The sequence below is a fragment of the Apiospora kogelbergensis genome (assembly GCF_038363985.1).
Source record: "Apiospora kogelbergensis strain CBS 113332 chromosome Unknown utg000005l_segment0_segment0, whole genome shotgun sequence".
Taxonomy (NCBI): domain Eukaryota; kingdom Fungi; phylum Ascomycota; class Sordariomycetes; order Amphisphaeriales; family Apiosporaceae; genus Apiospora; species Apiospora kogelbergensis.
Genome location: NW_027117422.1, coordinates 4,826,181 through 4,841,916, shown reverse-complemented (window position 1 = coordinate 4,841,916; position 15,736 = coordinate 4,826,181). Strand labels below are relative to the sequence as shown.

The following is a 15,736-nucleotide window of genomic DNA, read 5'->3' as shown; positions in this document are numbered from 1 at the left end:
AATGATTTGAGAGAAGCGAGATGTGCTGGTTAAAGGCAAGTCTTCTATTTTCCTGAGGTAGTTGTAAGCAAGTAAGAACGTTGCCAATTTTGGTGATTGTAAGAGGTATGGATTGAGAAGAGGGAAATAATTTATGGGAGTAGAATATTGTTGGGTTGTGCTTTCAAAAGGTAGCTAGGATGTTTATGATGGGGTGGTGAGGTGAATGTGGTAAAGGTGGGAGGCTTTTTGCTGTGAATAGGAGTATTTGATAATGTCAAAGGTCGTAGGGGGATACACGGAAAGAGGACTCTTATATATGAAAAATAGCTTACCTTGTAACCAGAGGCAACGGAGATAGGGTCAAGGTGAGAGGATCCTGGATAATTTGTTGTGTTTAGCTTTGCTTCGCCAGTTGTCGATCAGAGAGAGGAGAAAGCAAGGTGAAAAGTGAAAAAAGGAAGGTTTACGGTCAGTAACTCACCTTTGCGATAGGAGGGAATACGAACGATGGAGAAGAGAGCAAACCCCTCTTCAATAGGAAAAGGCTTATAGGCTTGGTAAGTAGGCTGGTTGTTTCTTTGAAGTGGAAAGCATACTAACCAGTGTCAGCAAGATGGTTGCCTTTGGAGCGCAACATATCAAGGATGGAACCAAGTGAGTTGTTGCCGGATGGAAGATCGTTAGGTGACGACCTAGAAAGGATCCGAAAGTCTTGACTGGATTGGTAGGTGTACTCAAGCCAGAAGTGAAAATGATGGTGAGACAAGGATGGATTCCTTGAGATGCAATGAACTTAAGATAGGCAGAATGAAGGAAGGGAGCTGACGAAAGAAGTGGGAGGGTAGGTGTACGGATGGAAGAGAAGTTCAGACGGCTCCCCTTAAATAGGGATATTCGCTGTGATGTGATTGAATACAAGAGTAGAATTGAGTACAGAGTAGAAGTGAATACAGAGGTGAATACAGAGGATTCAATGCCCAGGTATCTCTCTGCAACCCAAAATAACGGTAGAACCAACACAATTTGGGGAGTGACTCGGCAGTGAAGTGATGGTACAATCTATTCAGCAAATATCGAGGCATAAACTACCGCCTCGGGTCTATCGTGGGTATTTTTTCTTAGCTAACCATCTCTCTTTCACAGAAATCAAAGCATCCTCCTGGTATGAACAAACTCCCCTTAATGCTGTATCATCTTGTCATGCGCTCATTGCCAATGTTGCCTATCGTCATATTCGTTATAATGCCCAAGCCGTAATAGCATACTATCCCCATATCCATGTACATGTTCCTCTTTCTACCAAGGCGTGGCAAGAAATACGTCCGAAATCACGTTCATACGCTGTACGATGAGACATAATACTATACTATGGTTAGTATTCTACAGTCACAATTTGCTGCTACTGTAGTTGTAAAGGAGATGACGAGAACTTACGGTCACAACACAATCATCTCCTTGTACGTCATCATACTGGGGTACGTAGACGTAGAGAATCAGAGCATGCTCATCCGCAAAGCATGCAATGACCCGTCCCTCGAGCCGTCCGACACTCAGGACTCGACTCCAGTCTTTGCCGTCTACTCTTACCGAAGCCCACTTATCGGGACCGGCCTCCCGGAAGATAGTAGAAGGGTGCTCTTCCAGGGGGGCAATGGAGCTGCGATGGGTCGAGCTCTGGATTCTCGAGGGAATCCCACTGCGAGGTCACGTCAAGAGTATCGGTCGTCAGCGAGAGACGCAGGGACCCATGCATGTTGGCCGACAACTCCAATTTCGGATTGGACGCCGCCGCCGTAGCAGTCGCCGAAGTGGAAGCTCGAGATGATGCCGCGGCAAGTTTCGTGAAACGGTCTGAGATGGCCTTGAGCTGCAGGAGAGGAGGCAGCTGAATGTGCACGTCCGGCTCGCGGACCTTGGGCTGCATGATCATCTCGACGTTATCCGGATGCAGAACGCGCACAGGTATATCTTGCGTGATGGTTTTTTCCGCTCGCGGTGCAGGTGCGTTTCTAGGGGTTCGATGTTGAATATGCCGTCGTCGTCGTCGTCGCTACCGTCACCGAACCCGCCGGGGACATGGCCAGGGCCTCTGTCTCCGCGTGAGAAGCGAGAGTATGCACCTTGACCTCCTCCTTGGTTGCTCTGTGCGGCTGTTGATGTCTGTATGGTCATAGACAGAATCGGGATGCCATCTTTCTTTGTCAGGCGCAAGCTGGCAGAGGTCGCATAGAGGGCGGATCTGAGGGCTCGTTGGAGGGGAAGAAGCGGGAGCTCCAGGTTGATCGTGTTCTGGGCCTCGGCAGATTGCAGCTGGGTTGCATCGAAGATGAACTCCATAGGGAGGAGCCTGTAGTAGGAAGAGCAAAAGTCAGCAACGAGTAGACGCAACGCAGCGAGGGAGGGGCAAACAAAACATACGCCCATACTTGGGATCCGGTATCCGGTATCACGGTGAATCGCACATGTTCGTCATCAAGGCGCATCCATGCTATCTTCTCGAGGGACGAAAGGGCTCCCACAAGTTCTGGGAGGCAGGTTGCATTAGACTCGGGTTCAGTTACGGCCAAGAACTGGCTCAATACGCGGGGTCGGCAACTGTACTGGAGAAGGTACGAATGTTCTTCAAATTGGTTTTGAAGCGCATTTTGACGGACTGATTGGGATAATCAATACAAAAGACGAGGGTGCCTGGGCAATGAAAATGATATCCGTTGTCACGGTGCTGCTTGACGCGTACGCGAACCAAGACGCGATGGTCCAAGAGAAGATAGCGTCACCCACGTCACATTGATCAATCCAATTAAGTCGGTAGGCTACCGGTAGATCGACAAGTGTCAGTGTCAGCATCCTGTACCCTGTAGCGATCGCTTGTCTTGGGTTTAAGGCATTTCCTTAGGGCAAGTTCTGAAGTGGGGTTGGCAGTTGGGGTAGGCCTAGGCCTTAGTAGCCCCAGGCCTTAGTAGCCTTTAGCCTTGTAGCCCCTCAACCCCTCAAAAGCTCACAGTAGCTTGCAGCAGTCTAAGTAAGTCCATGCTCTCATGTTTACTACACCTGCAGCATGCAAAGGAGATTGACTGTTCCCGCAGACTGGGGGGTGGAAAGGAGAAGAGAAGACTGGTATGGCCATGGCATACGTGCGCCGATTATGTCTGGAATATATTCCGCCTTCCAACAGCATTTCCAGCAGATCCTGCAATAGTAGTATAACTTGCTTGAATTGGCCACCGCGACCAGAGCGGGCAAGATCCCGATCCATCATCGTGAAATTCGTTTGCCCAGCAAGATTCTCTAAAGCCCAGAAAGCTTCTCCCAGCAAGCCATATACCCTCAAAACTCCCCATTTCTCCTTCCTGTACAGAAACCAGTTGTCCGTCCATCCATCCTCTGGTAACGCCAAAATCAATCGAGCCAGACCTGACCGTTGCTAAAGCCCGCTTCAGATACTATCCCGCCTTGACAGTGGGAAGGCCGTCTCGGGCGCCAGTGTCGGGCTTCTACTCGGGCGGGCGAGTTCCTGCATGTTGCAGATGACGCTTCGGACGCGGCTATGTCTCTCTTCGCGATTCGGCGGCGCCGGGGGTTGGTCAGTCCTGCTCCACTGCTGTCTCTTTCTCTACCCACCGCCGGTCGAATAATGCGGATCTGCGACGGGAGGTAAGACTTGACGCGCCGTGCCCCTCCTATGGCTGCGCTTGGCGCCTCTCGCTCCCGCTGAACGCCCGTGTCGGCCTCTGCTGCGTTCTTTATGCGGACCTCGTTCAGCTTGCATATCCCGCACTCGCCCACCGTCTCGGCCGTTCGTCTCGGGGGCGATGGCGGTCGCGGCTGGCCCGATCGGCGCTGCAGTCGGTTTCGCGGCCGGCGCCCGTTCTGTTGCTGGCGCTCCCTCTCTTGGTGCTGCGCGAGCTGCATCCGCATCTGGTACTGCGTCCATATCTGGATGTCTAGGCTTGGCGGGCAGACGGCGTGGGCGCAGACCGGATGCTTGGCTACTGCCCGGCAGATGGGGCATGACGGGGTGCCGTTGGGGTCCCGGTTTAGCGAGTCCTGGAGCCAGGTCTGGATGCATACCGTGCCGAACTTGTGGCCGCAATTTAACGACGTCCACGCTTCCGTTATGCCCTCCGGGTTGGGGATACCGACGGGATCCTGGCAGATGGGGCACTCTTCGGGCGGAGGTGGGGCAGCTTTCGTCTTGGTCATGGAAGCTCTGGACTTGGCCGATTTGAAGGAAATAATGTCGCCTTTACTGCGATGTGTGGTGGAATGTGAGTCGGGCGCAGCATATTCAACAGACGAAGTCTCCAGGGCTCCGTCGTCCCGTAATTGGGCACGGCGGCGTGACTTGGGTAACACCTTTTTGATTAACTGGATGGGGCTCTTGAGAGTAAGAGCCCTCACCTTGTCAAGCCGTGTCATGTTTGGGTCCTGGGCATTCACAAGCGATGATGGATGTTTGTCTGAATAGGTATTAAGAAAAAAAGAATTCTGAAACCTCCAAAAACAACAACGGACAGGATAGCTGACGGCCGCCGCAGCTGCTCGGTTGGGATACAGGGCTCTCTTCTCTAGTCAGGCTCGGCCAATGCTGGGATGTCAAGGTAGGTAAGGTGCTCTTCTGGTCGTCAGGAAACCCACAAATACCGCTTGTAGGTCAGACGTGCAATGCCTAGGTCGGAAGTCTGCAGCTAGACGGGTGGGGGGGAGCAGATATGGGTGTAGTAGTATGAATGTACGAAGATGAAAGCCACCGTCAGTGGTCGATGGTGGTGTGCGGATAGGCAGTGGTTGCGTTCAGGTTGCGTTGGCATGCAACAAGGGTACATGTGTGGATTGGATAGGTAGGACTGCTGCTTGGGGCTGCTGCCAGGTAGGCAACCGGTAGCTCTCTCGTTATGTCGTCGGGCGGCTGTATGATGGAATCAAAGCTCTCTCATAACAGCATGCCTAATCCCGTTGCCGGCCAGTAATCACGTATTATTGCAGCAGCAACATGGCTAAGGATGAAATCCCGGCGCAATAACCGATTGATGGTGATGAAATGGAACCTTTCTGGCAAGAATTACAAGGGAAGTATCGGAAAATGGAAAAGAACCAAAGAAGATGAGCACAGAGGGCTGTAACAAGAACTGACTCGGGGAAACAGCACGAACGAACATGACCTCACAGAAGGGATTGGGTTGAGGTCATCTACTCTAGGGAGCCAAAAACTTCTCAAGAAACTCATGCAGTCGAAACCTTGGGCCAAAGCAAAAAGTCCCGGGCGGACAGACCAACAACCATTGACCGACGGGGCATTCCTCTCTATCTATTTCGCAACTCGGCCTGCCAGAACTTGCCGGGTCAACCGTACACTTGATAGACCAAGTGACTGGATGGATTGATAGCTTCCAGATAGACGAGGCAGGGCGACGGAGTGGGTGAGCGAGTGAGCGAGTGAGAGGGTTTTCAGCTTCAATAAGATTTTAGGTACTAAAGTTAGAGGTCCAGCCAGAGCGAGAAAGCTTGCTTACAGGTTAGCTTGGTGGCCCCCTGGTCTCGTAAATCTGCCGAGAGCAGTCAAACGTGAAGAATACGATTCATGGACAGGAATGATGATGGATGTCAAAGGAATCCTGCGGGGAAGGTGCATCATCTCCTACCAGCCTCCTACGAGAGAGACAGCCGTCCTATCAAGCTACTGAAGGACGCTTGCAGCCCCTCTCCCCCTCCCCTCCGTGGCACGAGCCATTGACCTCATGTCTGTCTTAACGTGGGCGTTACAAATAGAAGGAAGATAGTTCCGCATGGCGTTTCCTCCACCCACCACCCCCGGCCGGGGAGCTAAGAAGAGAATCTATGTTTCGAATGGACACGGTTGGTGAAGCCATATCGCTCACAACCTCTTGGTCACAACCACACATGCCCATACAAGCAAGCCTTCTGGCGACGTCCTAGGCTAGGCATGTGGATAAGATCAGGCAAGAGTTGGCTCGTGGAATGTGGGATATGTTGCCGCGAATGTCTGGGTTAGTAGCTAAAAACGAGAGGGGGGAGAGGGTTGAGCAGGAGCTTCTCTGTGTACTGCTACGGTGTTTGTGCATCACACCTTCTCAGCCTTACCCGCGTAATATCTTATCTACCCCCGGGCAATAAATAGCATCATGTGCGCAGTCGGGTTGGCATCACGCGTACAATCACGTACAATAATGAGACACGGCCTATGCCAATTCAAACACCTTGGACTGATAAGGGGCAGCTATAACCCTCCAAGCTATAGCCCTCATTGATTTGTATCACGCCTACCGATATATTCACCTCACTTCCCCCAAAACACGTCCGCTTGCGCATGATGAGCCAAATTTGCCAACTGGAATACACTTCCGTAGTATGATTTAGGCGATAACAATGGATACCATGGGGCTACTTTGAGAAGGATCACATGCGAGCAATCTCCCGACGCTGCTCGCCAGGAGATACTAATAGTGAGTGACCCGGAGGTAATAAAAGCCCGATTACCATATGATCTAAGACCATGGAGGGAGGGGTTGGTGATATACTGGGCGAGATCGATAAAATTGTCGCCATTTGCTTTGAATCGGAGTGATCTTGGCCACTACGGCAGAACGAATACACGCTAGAAACAAATCTCCCCGTCCAGCGTTACCGGCTCCGGTTGCGGGTGTCCTCTTCTTCGTCACTGTCGTCTCTAAAACCCTCCTCAAGACTGTGATGAAACGTCAGCTTGGTTGTGATCTTGTGTTCTTTAGTTGCTCGCCCCCGCCCCCCTCTCTCTCTCTCTACTTACTCTCTACTCAGCCTCCTATTGCTGTCTGTATGGTCCGCGTGGGCATCTAGCGATAGCGCATGCCTCCTGTCGTTGCTCAAATTATCAAAAACGTCTTCCAGCTCTTCCCCGTCTGACTCGAATCCGGCATCCGACGCGTCGTCCGCCTGCACCAGCCGGTCGCGGATCCCCAGGCGCCATTGCGACGGCATGAGCCAGTTTGCTATCGCATCCTGCACTCTGCTCCGAAAGGACGATGTGTGGTTCGAGATCGTGTCGAGAGGCAGGTAGTGACTGTAGCGGCTGCGGTATTGACGCCAAAGCGGGACCAGGACGTAGCTCATGACAACGAAGAGGAGGAGCGAGATGACGGCTGGTATAACCAGGGTCTGCATCGATGATAAGTTAGCACATAGAGCTCAGCACCCAGAACGCGCGCATACACACATGCGCACGAAGAATATGGCTGTTATTTACCTTCGCGGCAGCCACTTTCTCGCCCATTCTGGCCGTTTTCCTAATAACACTCCGTGCTGGTTTTCGAAACACCAAATATAGAAATGAAGGAACAGAGAGCTGCGGCAATGTGATCAAGGCATCGTCCGTTTGGGGGGACTAGCAAGGCAACCGATGGTTAGACCTTTGTCAGACGTCGGGTGGCACAGCACAGAGTTTCAACGTCGGATTGTCGCACACCGCATCACCCGGTAATGAGGCTCAAATGCTTGAATGCGAAATGCCGTGCGGTCGATACGGCAGTGCGGAAATGGCACGCAAAGAATAGGTATATGAAGCTACGAACTACAGAAGGCTACGTAAGAGCCCCAAGTAAAAAGATGGAGTTCGTCATTTCCAATCGCTGGCCGCGATGCTGGGTCGGGGCGGCGGCCCCCCAAGCAGAACCAAGCAGCAGCAATCAACGGGCATGGGGCCCACCCCTGAGCCCTTTGGAATTGCGGGCGATCAACTATTGGCTCTATTGGCTCGGGACCCCACCCTTTAGTGAAGTGGTAGCTTGCCTTCACTTTCGCTCTCATTGCAAACACGTATTTAAAAGCTGCCTACTGCCCCTTATTCTTCGGAAGAGAGGGGAAGCGGGATATGGACTGCAGCGAGCAACGTGTACAAACCCATAGAGTATTATCAAATTGGGGAGTTCTCATAGGAGAAAGAGGAAAGAGGACTGGCGTGTGAATAGCGTTTCCAGATTCTGTGCCTGCGTCTGTGCCCGTGACTGCCCGACTGTCGCGTGTGCCTGAAAGACCATGCTATCCTTATTCATCCTCAAGGTTAAGATAACGTCCCACGAGTCTCAAGAGGCCTAGCAAGCCTACCAAGTGGCAGGGCTGGCTTCTGAGGGAGTTCCTCTGTGCGACAGACTATGTAATCTGATGTTGCATGTGGGCTGCTGCGCTCCTATAATGCATGGTTTCTGATCATGTCAAGTCAAGTCAAGCGCACTCCAGGGGCTAGCAGGACAGGTTTCAAAGATGGCACACCACCATACGATCCATTGCTGATTTATGCATTACTCAATGCAAGAGACGCCTGGATTCCTAAGCGGCTTGTCAAACATGTAACATTGCAAAATTGCATCTCATGTTGGGGATGGATCTGGATTCTCGATAGAACATGGCAATTAAACCGAGTCGTAAGCGTGAACTGGTCGTTCGTTGGCATGAGCGGCAGGTGTGGGCGGTCCTTGGGTGGGCTATCCATAATTGACCACTCAGCGCTGGGATTTAGCAGAGGGAACGTCCCTCCAGCGCCCAGCGTCGAAAATGAAGACCCCGAGACCCTTGGCCTGCCGGTTTAAGCAGTTTAAGCAAAGGAGGTTGCGCCTATCATTAAGAACAAAGGGTCGGGGACTGTCGCTATTGGACAAGTGGCGTCGGCGGCATGCGACGTGCCCTTCATGACATGCAATTTGGATTAATCGCCAGTCTCGCCTAGGACGGCGAATACGACCAAAAGATTCAATACGACCTCAGGTCTGCGAAATCAACGTTGAATAGAGCTGGAATAGTCCGGCGTTGGCTGAAGACATCCGAGATTGCCCCCTGCAAGTTCAGGCACAGGTGTGTCGTGCGGCGGCACAGAGGGTTGATCTTTTGCGCACTCCTCCCTGCTTTGCGCGGAGAGAGGGTCTGGCCTGTCTCTCATGCTAGGTTAGCACATGTCTGTCCCCAGTAAGTAAGGTCCCATCCAGTTCTCCTCTCGCGGTGCCATGGGTTGGTGGCCACGATCCTGCTTCTCCAAGGTTTTCTTTCCAAACGGCGACTCTTTTTCTCGGGAAAACCGACAACAACCTCCTAGTTGGAAAGCCAATGCTAACGGGTGTGCAAGTGGTTTATGGTTGTTTCACGCAGGAGATACATGTTGGAGCCGATCCAGAATAACCGTAATTCTCTTCTTTGACATCACGAAACGGCAACGGGTCGTTCCAAGAGAAGAGACGTCAATATCTGGTGCATGATGCGATCCAACTTGAAACCGAGATAGCTCGATCTCGCCCACTCCAGTCACCAGTACACAGACAAGAAACAACATACCTGCCAACGACTATCCTGCCTGCCGGCCTACTACACTCTGCCATCCCACCGAAACAAGCCATCAATTCGCTACCATACTTACTGGAAGACCTACACACTAGCTGGCTCCAGCCGCTCCACGTCTCTCCCGGTAGTCCACCACCGCACCAAAACCGATCCATACCTCGAAAGTTAAAGCCTAGAAGCTCACAAAGCAACGTCCATCTGTGCGACTTGTCACGACTTGGGAGGACTGTGGGTTTTTGGCGCTCGACTGTCTCTATCCGGGACCCTATCCTATATACCTGCCACAGCTCAACTTGCGTGCGAACTGGCTGGCGACTCTGCACGTTGATTGCTACCTGCCAACTGGGACGAAACCTCGAAATTGCAAACCCCTCCACACGCGCGTCTTTTCGAGCCCACCCCCTCGTTTCTGCGTAGCGTTCTGTGCCGCGGGAGGCGTCCGCATTGAATACAATTGAAACGAGTGCAATCATACGGCAACTGGACGGGGGAGGATTGCTTGGAGCATCGGCGTTTCACCGCGCCTGGGTTTCCCACCCTCGCTACTACCGCCAACATGTCCGCCGCCGACAAGTCGAGAGGCTTCTTCTCCCGAAGCAAACACAAAACCACTGCCGACAAGCGCATCGATGACGACGCTGCCCGTCCTGTATCGCGATCATCACATCAGTCGCGGCATGTCAGGGAATCCTCCGTCGTGTCCGTTGATCGTCCCAGCACCCCCGAGATGGGAATAAACCACATGGCTGGCCCTATCACTGCTATCCCCTACGATACCACGCACCAAGATCGACGAAGTCCCATACCCGTCGAATACCTCCCACGTCCCGATCAAATGGCGCAACGAAGAGAGCCTTTGCCGCACCAGCTTAATAAGTCTACCAGTGATTTTCACCAGTACCCCTCCTTCGACGCTAACCCACTTGCAAATGCTGCTGGATCTCACCTATCGGCGCGGCCCCCGCAAGGCCAGCATAACATCACCATGGCCAGCACTGGCCGGGCCCCCCAGTGGCAGCAATGGGGCACGGCGGGACAGCCGACCGGCTACTCGCGGGGAAGCTACGCCGCCTCCACGCATTCTGGCCACGGCGGCAGAGATCCGTATGCGCCTTCAACGGGCGGCAGGGCTTCAAGAGAAAGCGACCAGTCCAGTATATTTTCAGGTAATGCTAGAGACCCTGATCCACCAACAACACCACGCTTATCCAGAGTCGCAGCACTGCCGAGTGCTACATCCCAAAGTTCTTTCGCCTCCCACAACTCCAACCGCGATTCGCACCGCCAAACGAAATTCCCCGGCGGCTCCTATTCGCCAGGCGGAGGGCCAGAGGGGTTTTCCCTCACGAGACCAGACGATGATAGAGTCACCGAGCAGATGTTCTACGAGTTGATGCAAAAACGAGGATGGCATAACTTACCCGAACAGGCGCGGCGGCAGATGACGGCGTATCCGTCTTCGAAGAAATGGACACTTATCTACCAGGATCGTCTAGCAGAGTGGCAGGGCGAACAGAGGAGGAGACAGACCGCTAAGATAGGGCAATATTCTAACGTCGATCTTAGTTCTGCCAACAGCAGCACCCCCTTTTCCTCATCGGATGAAGAGGGCTCGCCGGAATGGTACGTACGGAAAGTCATGGACAACACGCTGGATACGAAAGGCCTTGGGAGCTTGGAAGTCAATCTCAGGACCCAACAAATTGGCTGGGTGAAGCGCTTTATTGAGTGCCAAGGTCAGGTGGCTTTGACAAACGTGCTCTTGAAGATCAACCGCAAGACTGCGACCGGCCCTGCGCAACCACAAGACGCGAAAGGCAGCGACAAGAACCTCGACAAGGAGTACGATATCGTGAAATGCTTGAAGGCCCTTCTCAACAACAAGTATGGTGCAGACGATGCGCTTGCGCACCAGCAGGTTGTCGTGGCGCTTGCGACATCCCTTATTTCGCCAAGGCTTACGACCAGGAAGCTGGTCAGTGATGTTCTCACTTTCCTCTGTCATTGGGAGGAAGGGGATGGGCACATGAAGGTCATCCAGGCCATGGATGTGGTGAAGGCTCAGCATAATGAGAATGGACGATTCGATGCCTGGATGCGCCTGGTCGAGGTCACCGTCGATGGCCGAGGCAAGATGGGCAGTCTTGTTGGTGCAAGCGATGAGTTGCGAAGCGGTGGTATTGGCATGGAGAACCTGCTCATGGAATACGCCGTCGCCACCCTGATCCTGATCAATATGATCATCGATGCTCCTGAGAGAGACCTTCAGCTCCGGATGCACCTGCGGGCGCAGTTCGGCGCTTGTGGGATCAAGCGAATCCTCACCAAGATGGAAGCCTTCCAATACGACTTGATAGACAAGCAGATCGAGCATTACCGCACCAATGAAGCTATCGACTACGAGGATATGCTAGAGCGGGAGAACAGCAGCATCAAGGACAATTTTGAGGGCGAAGTCAAAGATCTCAACGACCCGGCCCAAATAGTCGATGCCATTCAGCAACGACTGGAAGGTACCAAAACTCAAGACTATTTCGTCTCAGCCCTACAGCACCTGCTGCTCATCCGAGACAACGATGGCGAGGAGCGCCTACGCATGTTCCAGCTCGTGGACTCGATGCTTAGCTACGTGGCTATGGATAGGAGGTTGCCTAATATGGACCTCAAGCAAAGCCTCAACTTCACCGTTCAGAGTCTCCTCGACAAGCTACACACAGATTCGGAAGCTCGACAAGCCCTCGATGAAGCTCTTGAAAGTCGGCAAATCGCCGACGCCGCTATGGCCGAGCGTGACGAGATGAGAGCAAAGTTGGAGCTTGGTGCTGATGGACTTGTAGCCAAACTCCAGAGACAACTGGAAGAGCAGGCGAGGTTCATTGAAGCCCAGAAACGCCACGCGGATGGTCTGAAAGCTGAGATCGAGAGTATGCAGACCGTTCGTGCTAAGGAGGCACAGCGTTACGAGTTGGAAACTCGTGAGCTATATCTGATGTTGCGAGATGCACAAGATGTCGCCGCTTCTCAAGCTGTTAAGACGAGCTCTGGCGGTACTACCAAACTTGCCGATGAGGATCCTGTCCGTATGCAAGGTATCATGGACAGAGAAAGACTTATGGAGCGGTTGCAAATGCAAATCGAAAGACAAAAGACCCAGTACAAGCTTGAAGGAAGGGTTTGGGGCGAGACAGTCGGTCCTTCGGATCGTCTGCGAGCCCTGCGAGAAGAAATGGACGGCTATTCTGCCCCTGAAGGCGCTGGCCTACCACCTTCTGGCATTACTAACTCTATGCTGGGCACTGTCTCTCGCAATACTAAGATTCCTAGGAAGCCTGTCAACGCTCAGGGCGAGCCTATCGCTGAAGACGGCGAGGATACGGATGGTGACATCGTTTACGAAAAACCGCGACTCGTTGTGATGAAGAGACCTGTTATGGACCCAAGACAAGCGAGCAACTTATTGAGTGAAATACAAGCCAAGGGCAAGAAGTACGATGACAGTGATTCGGAAGACGACGAATCCGCGGCTGGCACACCCAGAATCCAAATTACCGGGGCCTCTGGCGGCGTTCCCGGAGGCATCCCTGGAGAAGTTGGTGGTTTCCCCGGCGGTGTACCTGGTGAAATCGGTGGTATTCCTGGCGGCGTCCCTGGAGAGGTTGGTGGTTTGCCTGGTGGTGTTGCCGGGGAAGTCGGTGGTTTCCCTGGCGGTATTCCCGGTGGTGGCCCTCCTCCTCCTCCTCCGCCTCCTCCTATGCCCGGTCAAGGTGGCATGCCGCCACCACCTCCCCCTCCTCCCATGCCAGGTCAACTACCTGGCGCTCCACCACCACCACCACCGCCTCCTCCCCCGCCGCCTATGCCCGGTCAAGGCGGTATGCCGCCACCGCCGCCTCCCCCGCCTCCGCCTCCGCCACCCCCCTGGAGGTGCTCCTGGCGCTCCTCCGCCACCGCCTATGCCTGGTGCTATGTCCGGTCGTTTCCTTTCTGCGCAAAACGGGTTCCCGCCTGCTCCTACCATTGGCCTACCCGTTGTCCGTCCCAAGAAGAAGCTCAAGGCTTTCCATTGGGAGAAGGTGGATACCCCAGAAGCAAGTCATTGGGCTGCTCACGATCCCTCGGCCCAAGAAAGGGAAGAGAAGTATCTCGAGCTTAGCAAGAAGGGTATTCTTGATGAGGTCGAAAAGCTGTTCATGGCCAGAGAGATCAAGAAGCTGGGTGGAGGAAGCTCTAAGAAAGATGACAAGAAGCAACTCATTTCGGGTGATTTGCGAAAAGCTTATCGTAAGTGCCCCCCTAATAATTCGCAGATATCTTTAGTATACTGACTGTGCCCCCTTTTTAGACATTGCTCTTGCCAAATTTTCCCAACACCCGGTTGAGAAGATTGTGCAGATGATCATCCACTGCGACACAAGCGTGTTGGATAACCCTGTCGTCATGGACTTCCTTCAAAAGGAGGATCTCTGCAATATCCCAGACAACCTATCCAAGCAGATGGCGCCATACAGCAAAGATTGGACAGGACCCGGCGCTGCCGACGAAAAACGCGATATGGACCCCAGCGAACTTACTCGAGAAGATCAACTCTTCTTGTTCACAGCATACGAACTGCATCACTACTGGAAGAGCAGAATGAGGGCCCTCTCGCTTACAAGGACATTCGAGTCGGATTACGATGAGATCAATGAAAAGATTCGGCAAGTTGTCGATGTGTCTGAATCGCTCCGGGACTCGGTATCACTGATGAATGTTTTGGGCTTGATTCTCGACATTGGTAATTATATGAACGATGCCAACAAGCAAGCACGAGGTTTCAAGCTGAGCTCACTTGCTCGCCTCGGCATGGTCAAGGATGACAAGAATGAGTCTACACTGGCAGACTTGGTTGAGCGCATCGTGCGAAACCAGTACCCTGAGTGGGAGATTTTCGCTACCGATATTGCACCTGTTATCGCCGTGCAAAAGATCAACATCGAACAACTACAACTCGACGCCAAGAAGTACATTGATAACATCAAGAATGTGCAGATGACTCTTGACAGCGGCAGTCTGTCAGACCCCAAGAAGTTCCATCCGCAAGACCGTGTTAGCCCCATTGTCCAGCGATGTATGAAGGATGCTCGTCGCAAGGCCGAGCAAATGTCACTGTACCTCGAAGAGATGGTTCGCACCTACAACGACATTATGGTCTTCTACGGCGAAGACCCCGCAGACGAAAACGCACGTCGTGATTTCTTCGCCAAGCTTGCTTTCTTCTTGCAAGAGTGGAAGAAGTCACGCGAGAAGAACATCCAGCTTGAGGACCAGCGTCGTCGTAACGAGGCTTCCATGAAGCGCAAACACGCCCACCAGCTCAAGATCAACGCAGTGGCCGAAGCAGCTGGCCACCAGTCACCAGCATCTCCTGCAAGTGCTGGCGCTATGGACAGCTTGCTCGAGAAATTACGCGCCGCTGCTCCTCAAGCAAGGGACCAGCGCGACCGCAGGCGGAGGGCGAGGCTCAGGGATCGTCACCAGGTCCGAGTTGCCAGTGGCCAGAAGATACCCGATGGCAGCGAGAATCCCGATATCGAGAATGGCCTCCGTTCCGATGGTACCAGCGTCGCAGACACGAATGGCGAGGGAGCTATGAGTCCCGCTCTGCTATCTCCCAGTGTTGCTAGCGAAGGCGGGGAGGATAGCCTTGCTAGCCGAGCTGAGATGCTGCTTCGAGATATGAGAGGCGGCGATGGTGCCGAAGATGGCGAGGGCGAGCCCCGAGATAGCAGTATACGGAAAAGCGCTGCTGAAGAGAGGCGCTCGCGTAGGAGAAGGCTCAAGGGAGGAAGTGTGGCAAGCACAACAAGTGGCGTTGGTGGCGGCGAAGGAGATGACGCCGATGGCATGAAGAGTCCTGCGACGGATGAGCCTGTTCCTCCAGTCCCGGCTCTGCCTCCGGACTCCATGTCGTCGCCCAAGACGGCCGAATCGGACGAGACCAAACCACCGTCTCCTACTGAGCCGCAACCGCCTTCCTCGCCCCACTGAGTGGTAAGGTGCGAAGGGCCTTGGTCCGCAAGCCCTGTTGGAGTACATGTCACAAATCATATCAGAATTATGACGGGTTAGACCGTTACGTAATGTCTACACACTTCATACTATATATCACTGCGCGCAAGCAGAGCGCTCAGCCGACGCGCTTCGAACCTGTCCAGGTATTATAGCCCCTGGAGAGGTCAGCACGTCATATCGACCTCGCTCACAACATGACTATGCTTTTATTAGCAAGTTGGGAGGGTTTCCAAGACAATCTTAACCCTGACATAAAGAGCATCATTGTTGCTCTTGCGCCATCAGCTATGAACCCTACGCGCCGCAAGGGTATCGATCCAGGGCTTTGGCAAGAGCCGCGCTCCACGCGCGGGGACAGCTTTGAAGATGAACAACTTCG

General features: G+C 53.2%; 4 protein-coding genes across 4 annotated transcripts; 1 reads left to right on the top strand and 3 right to left on the bottom strand.

Annotated features, from left to right (window-relative positions):
• Nucleotides 1-1,316: 1,316 nt before the first annotated feature.
• Nucleotides 1,317-2,626, bottom strand: PG998_008220 (HUS1 checkpoint protein; the record flags this gene model as incomplete). The annotated part of the gene is made up of 6 exons (XM_066875036.1): nt 1,317-1,343; nt 1,417-1,678; nt 1,728-1,991; nt 2,048-2,329; nt 2,401-2,506; nt 2,596-2,626. The coding sequence occupies 6 exons, from the start codon at nt 2,624-2,626 to the stop codon at nt 1,317-1,319; spliced, it is 972 nt and encodes a 323-aa protein (XP_066730981.1).
• Nucleotides 2,627-3,381: 755 nt separating this feature from the next.
• On the bottom strand, nt 3,382-4,401 carry PG998_008219 (uncharacterized protein; the record flags this gene model as incomplete). The annotated part of the gene is made up of 1 exon (XM_066875035.1): nt 3,382-4,401. The coding sequence occupies one exon, from the start codon at nt 4,399-4,401 to the stop codon at nt 3,382-3,384; it is 1,020 nt and encodes a 339-aa protein (XP_066730980.1).
• A 2,223-nt stretch (nt 4,402-6,624) lies between these two features.
• PG998_008218 (uncharacterized protein) lies at nt 6,625-7,252 on the bottom strand (the record flags this gene model as incomplete). Its single annotated transcript, XM_066875034.1, has 3 exons — nt 6,625-6,688; nt 6,770-7,137; nt 7,226-7,252. 3 exons carry the CDS (start codon nt 7,250-7,252, stop codon nt 6,625-6,627), a joined length of 459 nt encoding a protein of 152 aa, XP_066730979.1.
• Nucleotides 7,253-9,862: 2,610 nt separating this feature from the next.
• PG998_008217 (cytokinesis protein) lies at nt 9,863-15,333 on the top strand (the record flags this gene model as incomplete). The annotated part of the gene is made up of 4 exons (XM_066875033.1): nt 9,863-12,923; nt 13,071-13,178; nt 13,231-13,587; nt 13,649-15,333. The coding sequence occupies 4 exons, from the start codon at nt 9,863-9,865 to the stop codon at nt 15,331-15,333; spliced, it is 5,211 nt and encodes a 1,736-aa protein (XP_066730978.1).
• Nucleotides 15,334-15,736: the final 403 nt, after the last annotated feature.